This window comes from Enhydra lutris, unplaced genomic scaffold (assembly GCF_002288905.1).
Source record: "Enhydra lutris kenyoni isolate GAN:26980312 unplaced genomic scaffold, ASM228890v2 scaffoldscaffold46, whole genome shotgun sequence".
Taxonomy (NCBI): domain Eukaryota; kingdom Metazoa; phylum Chordata; class Mammalia; order Carnivora; family Mustelidae; genus Enhydra; species Enhydra lutris.
Genome location: NW_019154130.1, coordinates 4,029,356 through 4,046,216, shown reverse-complemented (window position 1 = coordinate 4,046,216; position 16,861 = coordinate 4,029,356). Strand labels below are relative to the sequence as shown.

General features: G+C 58.9%; 1 protein-coding gene across 1 annotated transcript in view; it reads right to left on the bottom strand.

Moving 5' to 3' along the window:
* The window catches only part of LOC111156480 (nuclear receptor corepressor 2), a 207,664-nt gene that overhangs the window by 102,994 nt on the left and 87,809 nt on the right, over nt 1-16,861 (bottom strand). The window contains exons 8-9 of the mRNA XM_022517407.1: nt 11,756-11,812; nt 5,036-5,088 (exon numbers count right to left, since the gene is read on the bottom strand). Of these exons, the coding sequence (XP_022373115.1) occupies nt 5,036-5,088; nt 11,756-11,812 (110 nt within the window). The remainder of the gene's footprint in view (nt 1-5,035; nt 5,089-11,755; nt 11,813-16,861) is intronic.

The window sequence follows — 16,861 nt, the reverse complement described above, 5'->3', positions numbered from 1 at the left end:
ACATCTGGCTTAGGGTGTCCACTTGTTCAACATTCTTCTGGCCAACATTCTTGGAGTGTTTATTTTGTCCCAAGAAATGTTTTGGTATCGGAGATGCAAATAGCTTACAGCAGACAAATCTTTTCTGCTGTGATCTTTTTTCTGGCAAAAAGGGAACACAGTCTCTAATAAGGGGGCTCTAGAAGGGCTGGCAAACCAGCAGCATGATGAGCTTGCCAATAGAGGCATTTATAGGGGATCCAGAGGAAAGCTCTCATCTCCGGGAGAAGTCAGAGTTTATAAAACCACAACCTGTGAGGAAACCCAAGCCTCGTCATCTGGTGCTGGACCTGGGAGGAGATGCAAAAACGAGGAGGGAGCGATAAGGGGCTGGAGACTGTGGACATCCAAGGAGAGTCTGGCCAGGCCCTGGGACCTACAGGGTTCGAAAACAGGGCAATCAGGGGAGGCTTCCTGGAAGAAGAGGGCTTCGAGCTGAGGCTCGGGGGAAGCAGAGCAATAGGCGGGCAGAAGGAAACGAGAGCACTGAGTTCCAGGGAGTGAAGGGGATGGTGGATTTAGAGGGTGTGAGGAGAGGCTTTCGGGGAGAGCCGGACCCCCAACTGCTAGGGAAGAGTAGACAGAGGAAGCCTGCCTGAGCGCGGCCCTGAGCCCCTCGAGAAGAACCTGTCCGAGCTGATGGTCTGCAACCGCTTATGGACAAACCAAGTGACTTGCCCAGGGTCACCAGGCTAGCAAGGGCCAGGCTCAGACTGGAGACCCAGGAGAGATAATAGGGTGGGTGTGCAGATCCGGTTGGCCTAGGAGTTTGGCTGGATGACCCTAGCGAGGTTCCTTAACATCTCTGAACCTCGAGGGCAAGAACACAAAAACCTGCCCCAGCAACCTGGGTCCCCGGGGCCCTTTCCACCTGCACAGCTCCAGGGCTGACAGCTCCAGTCAGACAACCCCCAAGGGAGGCAGAAAGAAGGAAGACATCGGACATCAAGACAAGAAAAGCAGGGGACAGAGAGAACCCCGGGAACCAGCAGGCTTCCAGACCCCGGGAAGGTAAGAGGAGCAAGGCCAGTGCCCGGGATGGGACACCAGAGGGGGCGTAGCAGGGAAAGGGTCAGCCACGGCAGAGCACACAGGAGCGATATCTGTCCCGGGCACCAACCCCAGACCCATTCAGGGAACGGCAGTTCCCGCACCAGTCCCTCCGGCGGAGTGCCCGTTTAGTCCACCTGGGGTTGCCCTGGCCCCTTCCCCTGCTCATCAGAGCCTGAGACGTGGGGCTGAGATCCCGGGCAGCCACCCCCACACCTCCCCACGACTCAGGTGGCAGAAGGAGAGCAGCAGAGGTGGGTACAGGTGACGTGGACATGTCTGAAATTGCCAGCGCAGCAGGAAGTCAAGCGTGAAATTAACTTTAACTGTGCAGCCGCAGCGCACGCACATGGGGACATTAAAGTGACAGGGCAAGGTCCCTGGGGAGGGGATAACCTCCCACCTGGCCCAGTGACAGAAGCAGGAGGGAGGGGGACAGAATGGGCTGCGGGGGGACAGGGCCCCGCCACCCAGCCCGATCTCTCACTGTCCTTACCAAGCTGTCACCAGATCACAGTGTCAGGCCCCATCCGCTCCTGTGTCTCCAGGGCCCGCAACAGGGCCTCGCACAGAGCGAGCGCTCAGTAGATGTTTGTTGGATGAACAAAGGACAAGAATACATGGACAAGAGAGTGAGAAGAAGAGAAACCACAGACTGCTTCCCACGTGCCTGACACTGAACTCGGCACGTCAGAGATGGTTAACTCGTGGAATCCTCAGCAACCGTCAGAGCCAGGAACTACTCTTATTCCTGCCTGACAGATGAGAAACCGAGGCACGGAGAGTAAGTGGCTCGCCACAGGGCCAGATGCTCATACCCTCACTAGCCCCTCAACACCGCATCCACCTCGGATTTCACTGTCCCCACAGCTGCCCCAGCCCCTGACCTTTTCAGCCACGGGACTTCCCTTCCACACCACACCCCTGACCGCTCGCACAGTACCCGGGCCCGCCGCCGCTTGCCTGGATGGCTATGGCCACCTCCACCGAGGTCTCTCAACCGCTAGTCCTTTCTCTCCGCAACCACCAGAGTGAGCTTTGAAAGCAAAAACTCAACACCTCACTTCCCGGTATAAACCTCATCAGGCCTCCCTTCACACATAAATAATATGACCCGAACTCCTCCTCAGCCCTGGGTGATCCGCCTGGCACCTTCCCTCCCTCACCTACCCCAGGGGCCATGCTGGCCTTCTCTGTGATCTCACCAGCTCAGTCCAGCCCCAGGGCCTTTGCACTGCCTATTGCACTTGCCAGGGAGGCCCACACAGCCAGCTGCCGCTCAGCCCCCAAGAGCCCCCCACAGTGTCAGGTCCAGCCCTGATCCCTTGGCTGAAGCCACCCTCCTTTTCTCTCCCACCACATCTGTCACTGCATAGGAGTCTCTTTTTTTTAATGAGAGAGAGAGAGAGTGTGCAAGCCGGCGGGGGGGGGGTGCGGAGAGAAAGAAAGAGAATCTTAAGCAGGCTCCAACCCCGGCACAGAGCCTGACACAGGGCTCAATCTCATGACCCTGAGATCACGACCAGGCACCCCTGCAACACATTCTTTAAAGTGAATGACCGCACTGATTTATGGATGACCGCATTGAGATAAAAAATACAGAGCTTATTGGGCTTTTTATGGGAAACTAGGAACGAGATCAAAATTCTAAGGATAGATCAGTTCAAACAATTTGCTTACAGATAGATACATTTTTCTAACATAGAATTCACCACTTACGTAAGATATCTTAAAATTACTCATCTCTACGTTTTAAACTTCAACGTGTCCCTCTGTGATTTGGAATCGAACACATTTCACCAAGGAGTCACCTGCTTAGTCAGAATGTGCTCTAGGAGACCAGAGCCCTTTCTGATGGAAGACTGGGGAGGGGGGCTACGTGCAAAAACAGGGCACTGGTTTCGGCAAGTTCAGAGCTTTATTCTACTTAAACAGAGAAGTGGCAGCGTCTTATCTGTGAATACTATTCGTGTGGACACCTTTTTCCTCTCTTCTTTGGATTTTACAGCTGTTTTTACAAAAGGAAATCACCCACATTATTCAGCTTCAAATATTACTCACTTTTTAGTGAACAATGCGTGCGAGATTTCAGTACAATGACATTACTAAAGAAATTGTTATGCCGAAAGGGAAAACGCGACTGGGTGTATCAGAGCCCAGACAGCTTCAGACAGCTGGGTGAGCACAACACTTTTCATCATCTTCTTGTTTATTTAACTCACTTCCTGTCTCCACTGCTAGATAAAGCTTGATGAAACATGGGCCTTTGGTTTGCTCACAGCTGAATCCCCAAGTCCTATGGCACACAGTAGGTGTCCAATAAATGCGTGTTGAGCGAATAAATGAATGAATGAGGGAGTGCTTCGGGCTGCCCGGCTCAGATGAAAACACCCGAGCCGTGGCCCCAGGGAAGGCAGGTCCCAGGAAGCTGAGAAGAGACTGGAACATGAACCGAGTTGCGTCAAGGGGGACTTGGTGCCTGGGCAGCAGACACACTTACAGGCCACACAAGACACAGGCCACAGCAGACACGGAACCCTAGTGCTATCCCAGTGCCCCCCCCCAAAACAGAGGCCAGCCACAGGCAGACAGTGGCTCCCCAGCAGCCTCAGGTAAGGCAGCCCTAGCAGGTGCTCCCGAGCCCACACAGGCCAACGACCTCACCGGCAACAAGAGATTTTCTAGGTTGCTCCGTCAGTCCCTGTGAGCTGCAAGGGGGTGGCCGCTTCGGTCACCAGAGCTTGGACCAGTCATGCAAGTCCAGAAACTACAAAAGAAGGGACTTCCCTGTCAACCAGACCAACACCAGCAGATATTCAAAAACTACTGTGAAGTTTGCATGCATCCAGGGATGGGGAGCTCACTACTGCAATGTACACCCTGCAAATCCACCGCTGGGAAGCTCGGACAATCAGTCCGGGCTGGACTGCCCACTGGACAAGCTAAGTGCTGGCCTCTGAGGTCACACAAAGACGCCTGCACCCTCTCCCCATGACGAACCTTGAACAGTTCAAACCCATCCCAAACAGTCTGCCTCTAACCTAGCACCACCAAATGCCCACAGATGCGTGTCCCTCAAGGGGCAAGCTCTGCAGCCTCTTTTACCTTTTGGGCTCCTGGATAACAGCATGAGGTATTATTCCCTCCTCAGCCAAGGAGGCTATGCTCCCATTAATGCATTCTTCCCCCTCCCCCAAAGCCAGCCCTCTTCTGGTAGCCACATCTCCAGCACCTCCCTCCCAGCTTGAAGACAGGAAGCCATCAGCCTAAAGCACAATCCTCTTGCCCCGTTATGCCAGCTCAGCCCACACCAACTACATGTGGCAGTTAACTGATATTTCTTCACTCCAAGCATCTGTCTGGGAAAAGACCCATTATTGGGATATACCATACCGGCCACCCCGAAAGTCTCCACGGCTGGATTACTGCTCACAGCTGCTGCACACTGGGCTGTGCCACGGAGGAACCCCTGGGCAGACCGGGGGACACTCCCAAATATGCTTACATCAGAGCCCAAATCACAGGGCCCCACTTGACCCAGGGCCAACCCCTCATACAATCATCTTGACCTTGCTTTCCACCAAGAACAGCTTCTGCCTCCCCCATGGGATGAGGCTTCACAGGCCTCTACCTTGCTGTCCCCAGAGCCGTGCATGCAGTGTCCTCATGGCACTCCCCAACTGAAGGCCTGCGTCCCAGTGCTTCGTGGGACCAAGCACCTCCCTCCGCCCCTCCCTGCCCCAGGCCTGCTCTGACCCCAACATCAGCCCTACCTGGCCCAGAATTCTTGCCCAAACTGCCCCCTCCTGCCCCTTCCTCTGACACCTGGCCCTGCCTGGGAGCCCTGTTGGGAACTGAGAACCCACATCCCAGCCCAGATCCCCAAGGCCAGATGGCCTGTCTCCCCACCTGCCACACGTCTGCACAGCTGCCCACGAGTACTCACATTTTGATGTTCTCATGATACTGCCGGGTGTCGGAGGGCTGGTTGTACAAGGGCTGCAGAGGAAGAGAGAGGAAAGCACTTCAGGGCCAGGCCCGGGGGCCGCACTGCCGTCCGGGGCAACTTCAGCCCCAGCGCCCCAGGCCCCAGCTCCAGGGAGCAGTGCGCTGGGGTGGGAAGCAGCCGCCAGCAGGCATAAAACAGAACACGGGGACCCAGACCACAGCCCCAGCCGGGAACGGGCTGTAACCCTCTGGGCACAGCTGTGGGTGACCTGACACCCTGCCCCTGCCCCAACCAAGGCTCCTCTGCAGGGCACCGGGCAGGGCTGGCCTGGGGGTCCACTGTGTCTCGGCCTGGAGAGTGGCTCAACTTCTCCGCGTCCGAAACACCGTGATACGCCACACAGCCCCCGCTGCCTCGCAGAGGAAAGGGCCCAACACTGCCGCGCATTCGCAAGGGTGAGGGAGGACAGGAAGGCTCGCGACAGCCAGGGCCTCGTAGCTGGGTGCACACGCTCTGGAGAGTGGCGATGACGCACCTGCTGGGGAACAAAGTCACATGTGCCCTGTGGCCGCCTCCCCTCCTGCAGATGCCTGAGAAGCTTCGGGCACCGTGTCCCGCCAGGAGATGGCACGGCTCATCACAGTATTACGTCAGGAGCAAGCTACACGTCCCCCTCCAGGAGGAAGAAGAGGCAGAGGAGGGCTCGTGCACGGCAGGAATCGCGCACAGCAGCCAGGAGGGCCCCGGGCCCACAACTGACAGCCAGTGTGTGCGAGGGGAAGGACAGCAGCCACAGCCGGCCACCGAGCCTCTCCTGCCCAGGGGCCTGGCCTGGGCGCCCAGAGCGACTCTGCCACTCTCCAGCCGCGTGTGTCCAGTGAGTCACGTCAGCCTCCCTGGCCCCGGGGGCCCATCTGTAGATGAGGCTCAATGCAGAGTCGTCAGATCAGAGGAGGCAGCGCACGTGGAGCTCTCAGCCCAGCGCCTAGCAGACGGAAATGCCCCGGAGTGTCCGTGTCTTTACTGTCACCATCGGGGCACAATAACGTATGAACGACCCCAATCTGTCCTGCCTCCTGTACCCAGTCACCGCCCTGCCTTGGCCAGTGAAACGCCTACAGACGTGAAAGCAGAGCCTGGACAGCACACGTCTGCCTTTCTTCCTCCTCTCCTGTCCGCCTGCTCCCCGTGAGGGAACACGCGTGGCCCGGCGTGCTGGAGGCCGAGAGGACACAGAGCACAGGAGCTCCAGCCCGGCCGCCAGCCCACTGCCCAGCGGAGAGCGGAATCCACAGAAATGCCCGGCTGCCTCCAGCACTCACGGGAAACAGGGAACGGTCCTTGTTTTAAGCCACGGAATTCGGAGCTGGTTTGTGACCCAGCAGGGGCTGACACAATTATCATCCCCACTTTATGGAGGAGAAAATCAAGTCCCTGAAAGGTTAAAATACGTGCCCATAGCTGGGAGGAAATGAGCTACAACTAGAACTGCCATCTCCCTTTGGCCCTGGAGGCAGAGGTCCGCTCCCGGTCTCTGCCTGCGTCCTCTCTGGGTGTCTTCCTCCGTGCCCGTGCCCGTGTGTGTGCGTGTGTGATCCTCTCCCTTGCCGTCCCCACACACCCCCGCACACGCAGCAGGAGCCCTCCAGGGCAGCCATGCACGAATGTGGTAGAAGACCCAGGTACAGAGTGTGAGGGCTCACACGGGACAGGGGCAGCCTCGGGACAGGGCCCCAGGGCGAATGAAAAGAGCCCATCGGTCTCTGCCCTGTACTTCTCCCTGGGTGCGGGGCTGGATACAGCTCCCAACACCCACCGACATCCTGATGATCCCAGCCGATGGGGACCACCTGGAGCAGCAAGGCTGCAGGGCTCACCCTGCTCTGTCTGCAGGACCAGGTCTCTTGCCCTCTGCAGGCAGGGCGGGGTCCTCAAGGAGGGGCCACAGGCAGCCCCGGGGCAGTCACAGGCCGACAGATCCGGCACTGCACACAGCCTTGGCTAATGACGACGTCACCTCTCTCCTGGGGTCCCTCAGATTCCTTCCATGACAACCAACCACAGGCCTTGGCCGATTCCAGGCTCCAAGCTCAGCTATCCCCGCCAGAGACAGATACGTGACCCACGGCTGGTATAGGCCATCTCTCCCCATACTGGGTCAGGCTGCCCTTCCAAGGGGCTCAGCTGGAAGCAGGGAGGTCTGAACCCCACCTACAAAGACTCCCCCAGGCCAAATTTCAAAGCACTACACATGCGTGTTTAACCCCAGGTGACTCTACGTTAGGTCCTTTGTGATTCCTCGTGCCCATACAACACAGGCCGGGTAGGAGGGAGCTTGGCCCAGAGGTTTGGTTTCCAGGAATGAACAGACACCCCGATTTCAGAGATGGTGCCTCCCTCGCTGGCTGTGTGACCTCAGACACGTGTGGGCCACACTCTGGGCCTCAGTCTTCTCACCTGGAAAATGGGCACAGAGCAAGTAGGAACTACCTCACAGAACCTTTGTGGAGCCCAGGAAACGTCAGAGTTGGTGATCGATTTGTGTTGTTTTGGTTTTAAAGATGGCAGACAGCAATGTCTCCAAAGGCTGAGGTCAGGAGGGCCTGAAGGACCACTGATGGGAGATCCTAGGGAGTGGGTGATGGCCGGGGAGCAGGGACTATCTCTACATAATAGGATGGGCCAGAAAAGGGGAGGTGAGCTTCTGAGAGCAGGGGTCGCAGGCAGCCTGTGACTTGCCAAACCCACCTTCACCTGTGGCCACCTGCCCTGCCAGGGAAGGTGGGGACAGAGCAGCCTGGCTCTTGCGGCACAGTGGACCCCCAGTAAGAGGCACAGAAGAATCCGGAGAACACTGTGGGGCTCGCCGCCTCTAAGCACAGGGGCTCTCCCCCAAGGAGGCACTTACTGAGCACTCTCCAAGGTAAACTGAGTCCTGGGAGGGAAGGAAGTGTCTGGGCCCAGAGCACAGGGGAGGAGGTCTGTTACCATGCTGACAGGCCCCCAGGGCAGCCCCTTTGGAAGGCCCGAGTGGGATGGAGGTCAGAGGGTCCATGGCCCATCCGTGGCAGGTGCACTGCTGGGGTAAGGCAGGGCCCGAGGGAGTCTCCCTGACACCCCTTCTGGCCACCACACAAGGCCCTGTGTCCCAAGAGACAAGTCCCACTATGGCGGCCCCAAGGTGACCTTCGCCTGACTCACACCTACATTGGCTTTCCTGTACCCCTCCTGACCTCACAGGCTCCAGCCCCCGTCAGGGGGACACAACGACCAAGAGGGAAGCTCTTCCTCTTATAGGCGGAAGGCTAAGGTCCCCCTGGGAAGGTGCCCCGCCCCGGCTGGGGACCCTGGGCCTGTCTCCTGCCCCCACCCCACGCCTCCGTCTCCTCCTCAGAGGATGGGGGCGCTGCCCTAACAATCTGGACGGCAGACGGAGAGCGCCAAGCAGGGGACGCGCGAGGCTGCAAACGCAAGGGCGGAAAAGCAGAAATGACAAGGAAGCAGAGCCGGTCTCCGGGACAAGGAAGGGGGGGGTCCCCTTCGGGCCTGACTCCAGCCAGCTGGCAGGGTGGCCAGGGACAGCCGGCAGCCCCAGGTGGACCGAGCTGCTGAGAAATGAAGTGTCAGCCCTGGTCCTCAACCCTCTGGTGACACCACGTTCTTAAAATAGTACCTCTGAACAGGAAGGAAACCGATGACTCAAAGCCGCGGGGAGGGGGGGGCAGGGGGCTGCAGTGGCCCACACCCTCCCTCCAGCGCCCCTCCCCCAGGCCAGGCCTTGGATCCCCGGATCCCCGATCGTCCTGGATCCCCGGGGGCCTGGGATGAAGGGGAGGCGCACACTCGGCCCAGCCCGTGCTGTGCGCCTGCTTTCTGGAGCAAACTTCCCCTAGGCCTTGGCTGCCCTCCCAGCGGGGGCGGAGAGCACCCATCCTTGTCCCTGAGGCCCAGCAGGCTCTCCCTGGGCTAAGTGCTCCCTGGATGCAGGTGCCAGAGGGAGACCTTGGGTCAGTAGCACCAGGCCCTCCCTGAAGTACACCTATGAGCTGCCTCTCCTTGGAGGACACCTCAGGCTACTGGGACCTTTTGGTGATCAAGACCGAGAGTAGACCCCAGCTGGCCACAATCCCACAAGCTTAGCACACCTCCCCACCCCACCCCCGGCTGTGTGACCCTGAACAGGGCACTGCCCTCCCCAAGCCTCATCTAGAAAATGGACAGTGACCCCTCCACGAGGCCAAACATGAAGCAGGTGCCCTGTGACAGTAGGTCCCCTCCACAGCACCCCCGAAGGCCATCAAGCGAAGAAGCTACCGACTTCGAGAGGCTCCAGCTGACAGCCAGCAGCCACCAAACACACCAGACACTCCGGACCTCGGCCTCCTGTGCCACCAGCCTTCAGGGGGTCTCCGCTCTGAGACCCCCAAGCAGGGGAAAATCCCCTCACCCTGTTTAGACCCACAAAAGAATCACTTGGACTGTGAGCCCCACGGACGCCCCGCCCCACTCACAGGGAGGCTGACCTTGCTTCCCTGAGCACTTAGCTTGGGGGGAGGCTGCTGGGCAAGGACAGGGATGGGGGCTCTCCGCCCTCGCTGGGAGGGCAGCCTGACCCTGGGCATCCCTCAGGCATCCGGACACAGCACCCTCCACCTACTGCCCCCACTCAGAAGGCCCCTGGGACTCATCAGGTCAGGAGCGGGGAGAGAGAGAGCCACCAGGTCTGGAAATGGCTGGCTGCCACCTCTGGTCCTGCCACCCCTGTTGACAAGAGGGGAAACCGAGGCAAGGAGGAGCTTACTGATGGGGATGGAAACGGTACCCAGCTTGCGAAAACAGTCTGGCAATTCCTCAACAGGCTACACGCAGAGCGACCGTGACCCACCACTTCCAGTCCCGCAAGTACACCCAACAGCGATGGGACCCATATGATGCCCACGCGGGGACTCCTCTGGTCACATTCACAGCCACGCACGACAGTTCCTCATGTCCGTTGATGCCCCAGCGGGTGAACAGATGTGCTCTACCCACACAATGGAATACTATCCAGCCCTAAAGACGGGTGATGTCCTGACACCTGCCACAGCACAGACGAACCCTGAGAACGTACGCAGAGTGAAAGAAGCCACTCACGAGAGGCCACGCCGTGTGTGGGTCCATTGATACGCACACCCCAGCAGGCGAGTCCGCAGACACAGAAGGTCAATGAGTAGTGGCAGGTTGGGGGAGGGCAGGGATAGAAAGATAAGGACGTGACAGTCAGGGACGTGGAGTTCTGTTTGAGACGGTGCGACGTTCCAAAGTTGACTTGCAGATGTCGCGCACATCCGTGAATATACTAAAAAGTGCTTAACTGTACGCGTTGATTTAAACGGATGAAGTGTATGGCATGTGAATTCTACCTCAGTAAAGCTACATTTAAAAAAAAAAAAAGAGGGTCTCAGAGACCTCCCAGAAATCATGCCCAACAGGGAAAGCAAGCCCTAGGAGGGGAGCCTGCCGCCACCCAAAGGGGTGCGAGGCCCAGCCCCTGAGCCCAAGGAGCCCCCCACTGCAGGCCTGGCTCAGACCTGACAGGACCCGGGGCCACACCTGCTTTGCCGTGGCCTGAGCACGTGGACTCCAAGCTGGGGCGCAGCTGTCCCTGAGGAAACGACTCCGGGGGCAAACAGTCAACCCTCCTAAGGGTCCACAGCCACCGAGGGCTGACAGCAGGCCAAGGCAGTGCTAAGACAGCCTTAACCATTCATTGTTTCCCACCACCCCCCTCCCCCGCAAAGATCCTGGTGTTCCCATTTCACAGAAAAGGAAACCGAGTCCTCTACTCAAGGCCACTCAGCAAACACACGGCGGAGCGGGGTTTAAAATTAGGCTCCAAAGACACGAGACCTGATGACACAGGAGGAGCACACGTCCCTCCCCGGACATGCCACGCTCACAGGGCCCCTCACAGCCGTCCTGTGTATGCGTGTCCCTCCATACTGCCCCACAGCTCTGCGCCAACCTGCCCGGGGTGACACTCACTGGTCCAGGGCATGTGGGGCTCTGGCCATTTCTCCTGGGGCTGAGGCTGCCCATCAGCCGGGAGTTTCCACGTTCCCTTGGCTTGGATCTCCGGTGACACTAAAGGTGACGGGGTGCATGAGACAGAAGAAGCCTGGGGTCTGCTTCCCATCAGTAAAATGCCACCAACAGCAGTGACATCAACGAGAGGAAGTGCTAGGGATCGGCACTCACCATCCATCAGGCGTGGAGCTCAGGGCTTTGCACAAATTAATATGGTCAATCCTCACCGCAACCCAACGGGATGTATGGCATTATTCCCATCTTACAGATGAGGAAACTGAGGGTCCGGAGGTGGGGAGAACCACTTGGGCCCACACAGCTATTAAGGAGCAGAGATCACGTGGCCCAGAGTACGGGCTTCCCATGCTAAGTCAGCCCCACTGCGCTGGCCTTCACTGTGTCCCGACCACGAGAGCCGGCTCCCCTGCCCCCAACACGGCAGGCCCAGCCACCCGCCCACTACCGGCCAGTCCCTCTTATCAGAAGGGTGTATTTCCTGCCTCCTCCAGAGGACAGGACAGCCTTGGCAACAGCCGACTTCCTCCTTCCCCTCCACGCCCACCTGCCGCCCTGCCCACCTCTGCAGCCACCACTACCCTCTCCCCCGCCCCCCGCCCGGCCCACAGCCACCCACCCTGTCCCCCAGCTCACCAGCTCCACCTGAGGCCCCAGGCCTTCCAGAATCCGATGTGCAGCTTCAGCCTTCTTCTGCAGGGTGACGGGGAGGAGGAGAAATTAAAAAAAAAAAAAAAAAAAAAAAAAAAAAAACCACACAGAACAGATTATAAATAGAGGCCTCCAGAACAGCAGGCAGCTGCCCAAGCCAGCAGCCAATCCAGGGCCCCGGAGCAGGGGGGTGCAGGGTCCCCCTGCAAGCCCTCCCCGGGCTGGAAGCAAACAGAGGGGCCTCAATGCCCCTGCTGCGGCCCTGGCAAGCCCGCCAAGTTTCGATTCGAACAAACACACGGTGTTCTCTGTGGCCGCCCCCGCCCCAAACCCTCAGGCCTACGTCCCCCGGGGCCCAGTGCTTCGGGCACAGCTCCTTGCCAGCGGGCCACTCTGCCAGGCCCAAGATGCCTTCCTGCGCCTGGAAGCTGGCTGGGTGTCGGCAATTACCTCAGAGCTGGTGCCGCCATCCAGGGAAGGGGGGAGGTGGAGATAGAGGCGCTCAGAGATACCCTTTCTAGGATTCTTGTATTTCACAATCATGTGACTATTTCTGAGCTGCCCGGGGGCCTCCCCGCCTCCCTCCCCACTCACAACCCGGGACTTATTAGGAAAACAGGAACATGTGGCAGAAAGCACTCAGTGGCTGTGAAGGCGGCAGGCTGGACCTCCGGGCCCGGCCATAAAGGCGGACATTGTGCATCCGCCAGTCCCCATGGGCCCCCAGCCTGGGACCACCAGGGCCAGCTGGGGGAAGGGGTGGACGGAGAGCTGTGGATGGTGGCTTCTGCAGGGTTGTTGTCGGATCTGGGCCGCCGTGCGGAAAGCGGGGTGCCCACAGCAGGCAGGAAGGAGACCTGAGTCCTCCGGCAACCCAGAAAAGGCTGGGTGCCCCAGACTCAGCCAAACTCGGGGAGACCATCCAGGATCTGCATGAAGCTGGGACAACAGGCCAAGCAAGTCACCATCAACAATCCCCCAAATCCAGACCCACTAAAAGGGGGTGTTCCCAGAGTCCTGGGGAGCATGGCTACCAAGAGAATTCAAGGCCCAGGCTCCTGGTGTCACAGCAAGGAGGAGGAGTGCCAAAAGCCAACCCATTCCCCCTCTCCTAGCCCCTGGCGATGGACAGTGGGTCCATATGTAGGTGGGCTCAAGCTGGCACCTAGAACGAGCTCCGCCTAGAGCCCTGGGCCCAGCCCACCCAGGAACAAGCCATGCTCTCAGCCCCCTTTGTGCAGAGCCAACACCCCGAGACCAGCAGCCTCAGCGTGTGGCTGGGGGCCAAAACATCAGGGGCCAAAGCAGTACTGTAACGACTTCCATTTTATCCAGGAGCTACTACGGGCCAAGCAACCAGCACAGAGCACGCATTATTAGTATTTAAATCACACAAACATGACATGAGGCAGATCCGAGACATGTCCCCATTTAACAGACATGAAACAGGCACGGAAAAATGACATACAGAAAAAGTCCTGCTGATCTCCAGGCTCCAAGAAGGAAGAAAGACAAGGGCCGGATCCCATGAGGGGCCTCCCCTGGGCTGGGGACCCGCATCGTCTTGCCCCAGGCTCACCGCAAAGCAAGAGAACATCCCCGTGGGGCTGAAGACGGGAGAATTCCTGAGCCAGGTCAAGTGAGGGAATGGGGATGGGGTGGAGAGGGGACAGGGCAGCTACCCAAACATTTCCTGAGCACCCACTCTGTACCGAGCACTGGGGCAAACCAGGACATGAATGAGGCCCAGCCCCTACCTGTAAAATCCGCAGATCTAACGAGCAGCTGCTCAAGGCAATGATGGCAGACTGGTACGCACCGCAGAGGAGGCAGGTGTGGTAGACATGTAAGGCATAAAGCAGGGCTCGAGTCTTTCCAGAAAAGTAATGGGAGGAATTCATAAGATGGGTTTTGAGAGATGAATAGGAGTTTCTGTGCGTTCACAAGGTTCTGTGCAGGTCAGCGGGAAATGCCCATTTAGATAAAAGACAGAATCGAAACCCAGGAAGGGTATGGCTGGGCCCCCGGAAACTGCCCATCACACAGGTAAGCATAAGCATGGGTCTTGGATCTGGGCACAAGGCCTGTGGTGTGGGCTCCAGAAGCCTGTGTCCTACGAGCCACAGCACACTCCATCTTCAACCACATCGGGATAAGGGGCTCCCAGAGAGGGGGCCTCCTGCAGGCCCTGGAGACGAGAACAGAGAGGAGGCCCCTCCCTCAGCTGCTGAAGTCACCCGGAGCGCAGGAGACAGGCTGCCCCGGGCCGCCAGCTTGCCAGCATGTGCCTGGTATGAACCGCGCCTCGGCTCCTAACACTCCCCCCAGTTCCAATCCTCGGCCCTCAGCAACCCTGGGGCCTTTTAAGACGCACCTCAATTTCCCAGAGATGCCCCCCGCCCGTTTACCCACTGATACGGAAACGACCCTGCGGTGCCGCAGCACTGGCAGGGCTGGACAGCGTGATGCCTGGAGCAAGGGCCACGGAGCCACTCGGGCCGCTCCCTACAGGCTGGCGACCACTCTCTCTGCGGCTGACGACAAGCACCAGGCCACGGCTCGCACAAGGGGGCCTCTGCGTGGGCCAGGCCCTCTACTGCAGCCCGTGTGTGCCCCAAGTGTTAGCACACCTGCAAGAAACCTGTTCAGAAGATTCCAGCATCAGCCCATTTACACACAAGGCAGCTGAGCTCTGGGCCATGCCGCCTGCCCAGAAGCGTGCAGCTCCAGGGACGGGGAGAGGATGGCTCCCAGCAGGCCCACCTCCTCACGCTGCCCCCACCACTGCTCCTGCTCCGTCCCCACCCCCATCCCACTTCCCTGGCTCAGCCTGAAGGGGCGGAGTGGGAGGAGTGTGCTTGTCAGTTCACGGGAACTGGTGGGGGGGATATCCCGCCTGCTGGGCCTCTCCCCCACAAGGCAGGGCTTTCTCACCGCGTCTCACCGTCAAGGACAATCTGTCCACCAGGGGCAACATCTGGGAGCCAGCTCCGCTCTACGCCTCAGCCAGCCACCCCAGCTGTCTGGGCCTCGGTCTCCCCATCAGCACAATGGCCATACTCACCCAGGCTACCAAACCCCCAGCACTCTTACAAGGACGTTCTGCAAGGAACAAAGTGACATGCGTGTTGTCACTTCCCTCTTCACATCTCCCTTCAAATGGAAGGCAACCCCTCCCTGCCAGCAAGGAGCATGGCTGGGAACACAGGTGTGGGCCACGGATTCAGCCCCGCTCCTGACACTCCCTCCCGCGCCCTCAGCTGACGGCTTCTTGCCACCTGAGGAACCGAAGCCAAACTCCTCGGAGGGTCCCAGGGGCCCCCCACAGTGCCTGGCCTTTGGGAGGCCACTGCCAGAGGGTGCCCAGCTCAGTTCCCAGAGGATGACCCCAGGAGCTCATGCCTCCAGGAAGGACTGAGCTCTCACCAAACTTGTCGGGGGGCAGGCTGGGTCTCACTCAAGAGACCGCACTCCGGCAGGGGACCCTGTGGTCTAGGCAGCCAGACCTCCCGGTGGCCAGAGAGCCTGGGGGCTGTGCCCAGGCCATGCAACCCCACGGTCACCTGCATACACAGGTGCACACAAGCCTGGTGGGCCCGCGGGACCATGTCCCATGCCTACGTCTGTAAGGGCACGACTGTCTACACCTGCATGCCACACAAGGTGACTCACACACACACACACACACACACGCATTCACATACACGTGTGCCCAAGCACACCGATCCACATCCACACCAGCACCTGTCACACAGCTAACAAGTGTGCTGACAACTGCAGGGGTGTGTAAGTACACAAATTGCCACAGGTGTGCCCCACAGGTGCTCACACACACGTGCATTCACACACATGCACAGTCATCCACAGGCCCACTCAGACACATGCACACACACCTTGTGCATGGACATGTAAACACGGGACGATCACGCATGCACGTTAAGTCAGACACACAGATACACGAGGCCATCAACAGGCCCACGTGCGCACACGTGTGAACACAGGTGCAGTGCACACGTGCACGTGCACTCCAAACAAGCCAGCACATGCACACTTGCACTTGCATCCATGTGAGCAAAGCTACCTAGCTAAACACGTGCATCCCTCTCCCCAAACACACACACACACACACACACACACACACACACACACACACACACCCCTCCTCCTGGGCAGGGGCTCCAGACCCTCACCCTGGCTGCCCCCCTGGCTGGCCCCCACCAGTGACTCCCCGCCCCCCTTCTAGCTCCTCAGCTGCCTATCCTGGCCTGAGCTCCAGGCCTCAAGCTCTCCATCTGCACAACGGGAGCAGCACCCATGCACCCACCTACCCAGAAGGCCCAACACCCCAACGTCCCGTCCACGGCACCCTCCTCCCCAAACTGCGTCCACCCGCAAAGCACCACAGTGACTCGGGGAAGCAGGACCCCAGAAGCCCAGCGTGCTCATCCACACACGGGGCCTGAAGATGCGGCCCAGAGCTTCCGTGGGGCGTGTGATGAGGGACATACGGTGGGGAGGGCAGAATTTGCGTTAACAAACTCACCAGACCAACAGCGCTACGTGCAGAAGATGAAATCGGAGGAAGCCTGGACCCCAGGCATAGTTAGGATGCGCAGTCACAGAGGCCGGGGGCTGGGGGCGCCCGGACCAGAGCACTGCTCTGAAAGCCCGAGGCACAGCTCAGGGTGGCCACAGAGTCTGAAGCTGGCCTCGGTGCCTGGACCCCCGAAATGCTCCAAAAAATCCTTCATGGTCTCAGCTCCCAACCCTACTATCAGCACTATTAGTGACTCTATTAGTCATGTTAACCTGCTAGCGTACCCTAACCACATTCTCTATTTATTGCCTTCTTGTTTCTTTACTTCAGCAGGCTCCAGGCCCCACCGAGGGGCTTGAACTCGTGACTCTGAGATCTGGGTCAAATGCTCTGCCAACTGAGCCAGCAGGAGCCCTAATCATGTGACAGAAAACCCGTACCGGGGCGCCTGGGCGGCACCGTCGGTGAAGCACCCGACTTTGGGTTTTGGCTCAGGTCATGATCTCAGGGTCATGAGCTCAAACCCCGAATCAGGCTCCAGGCTGAGCATGGAG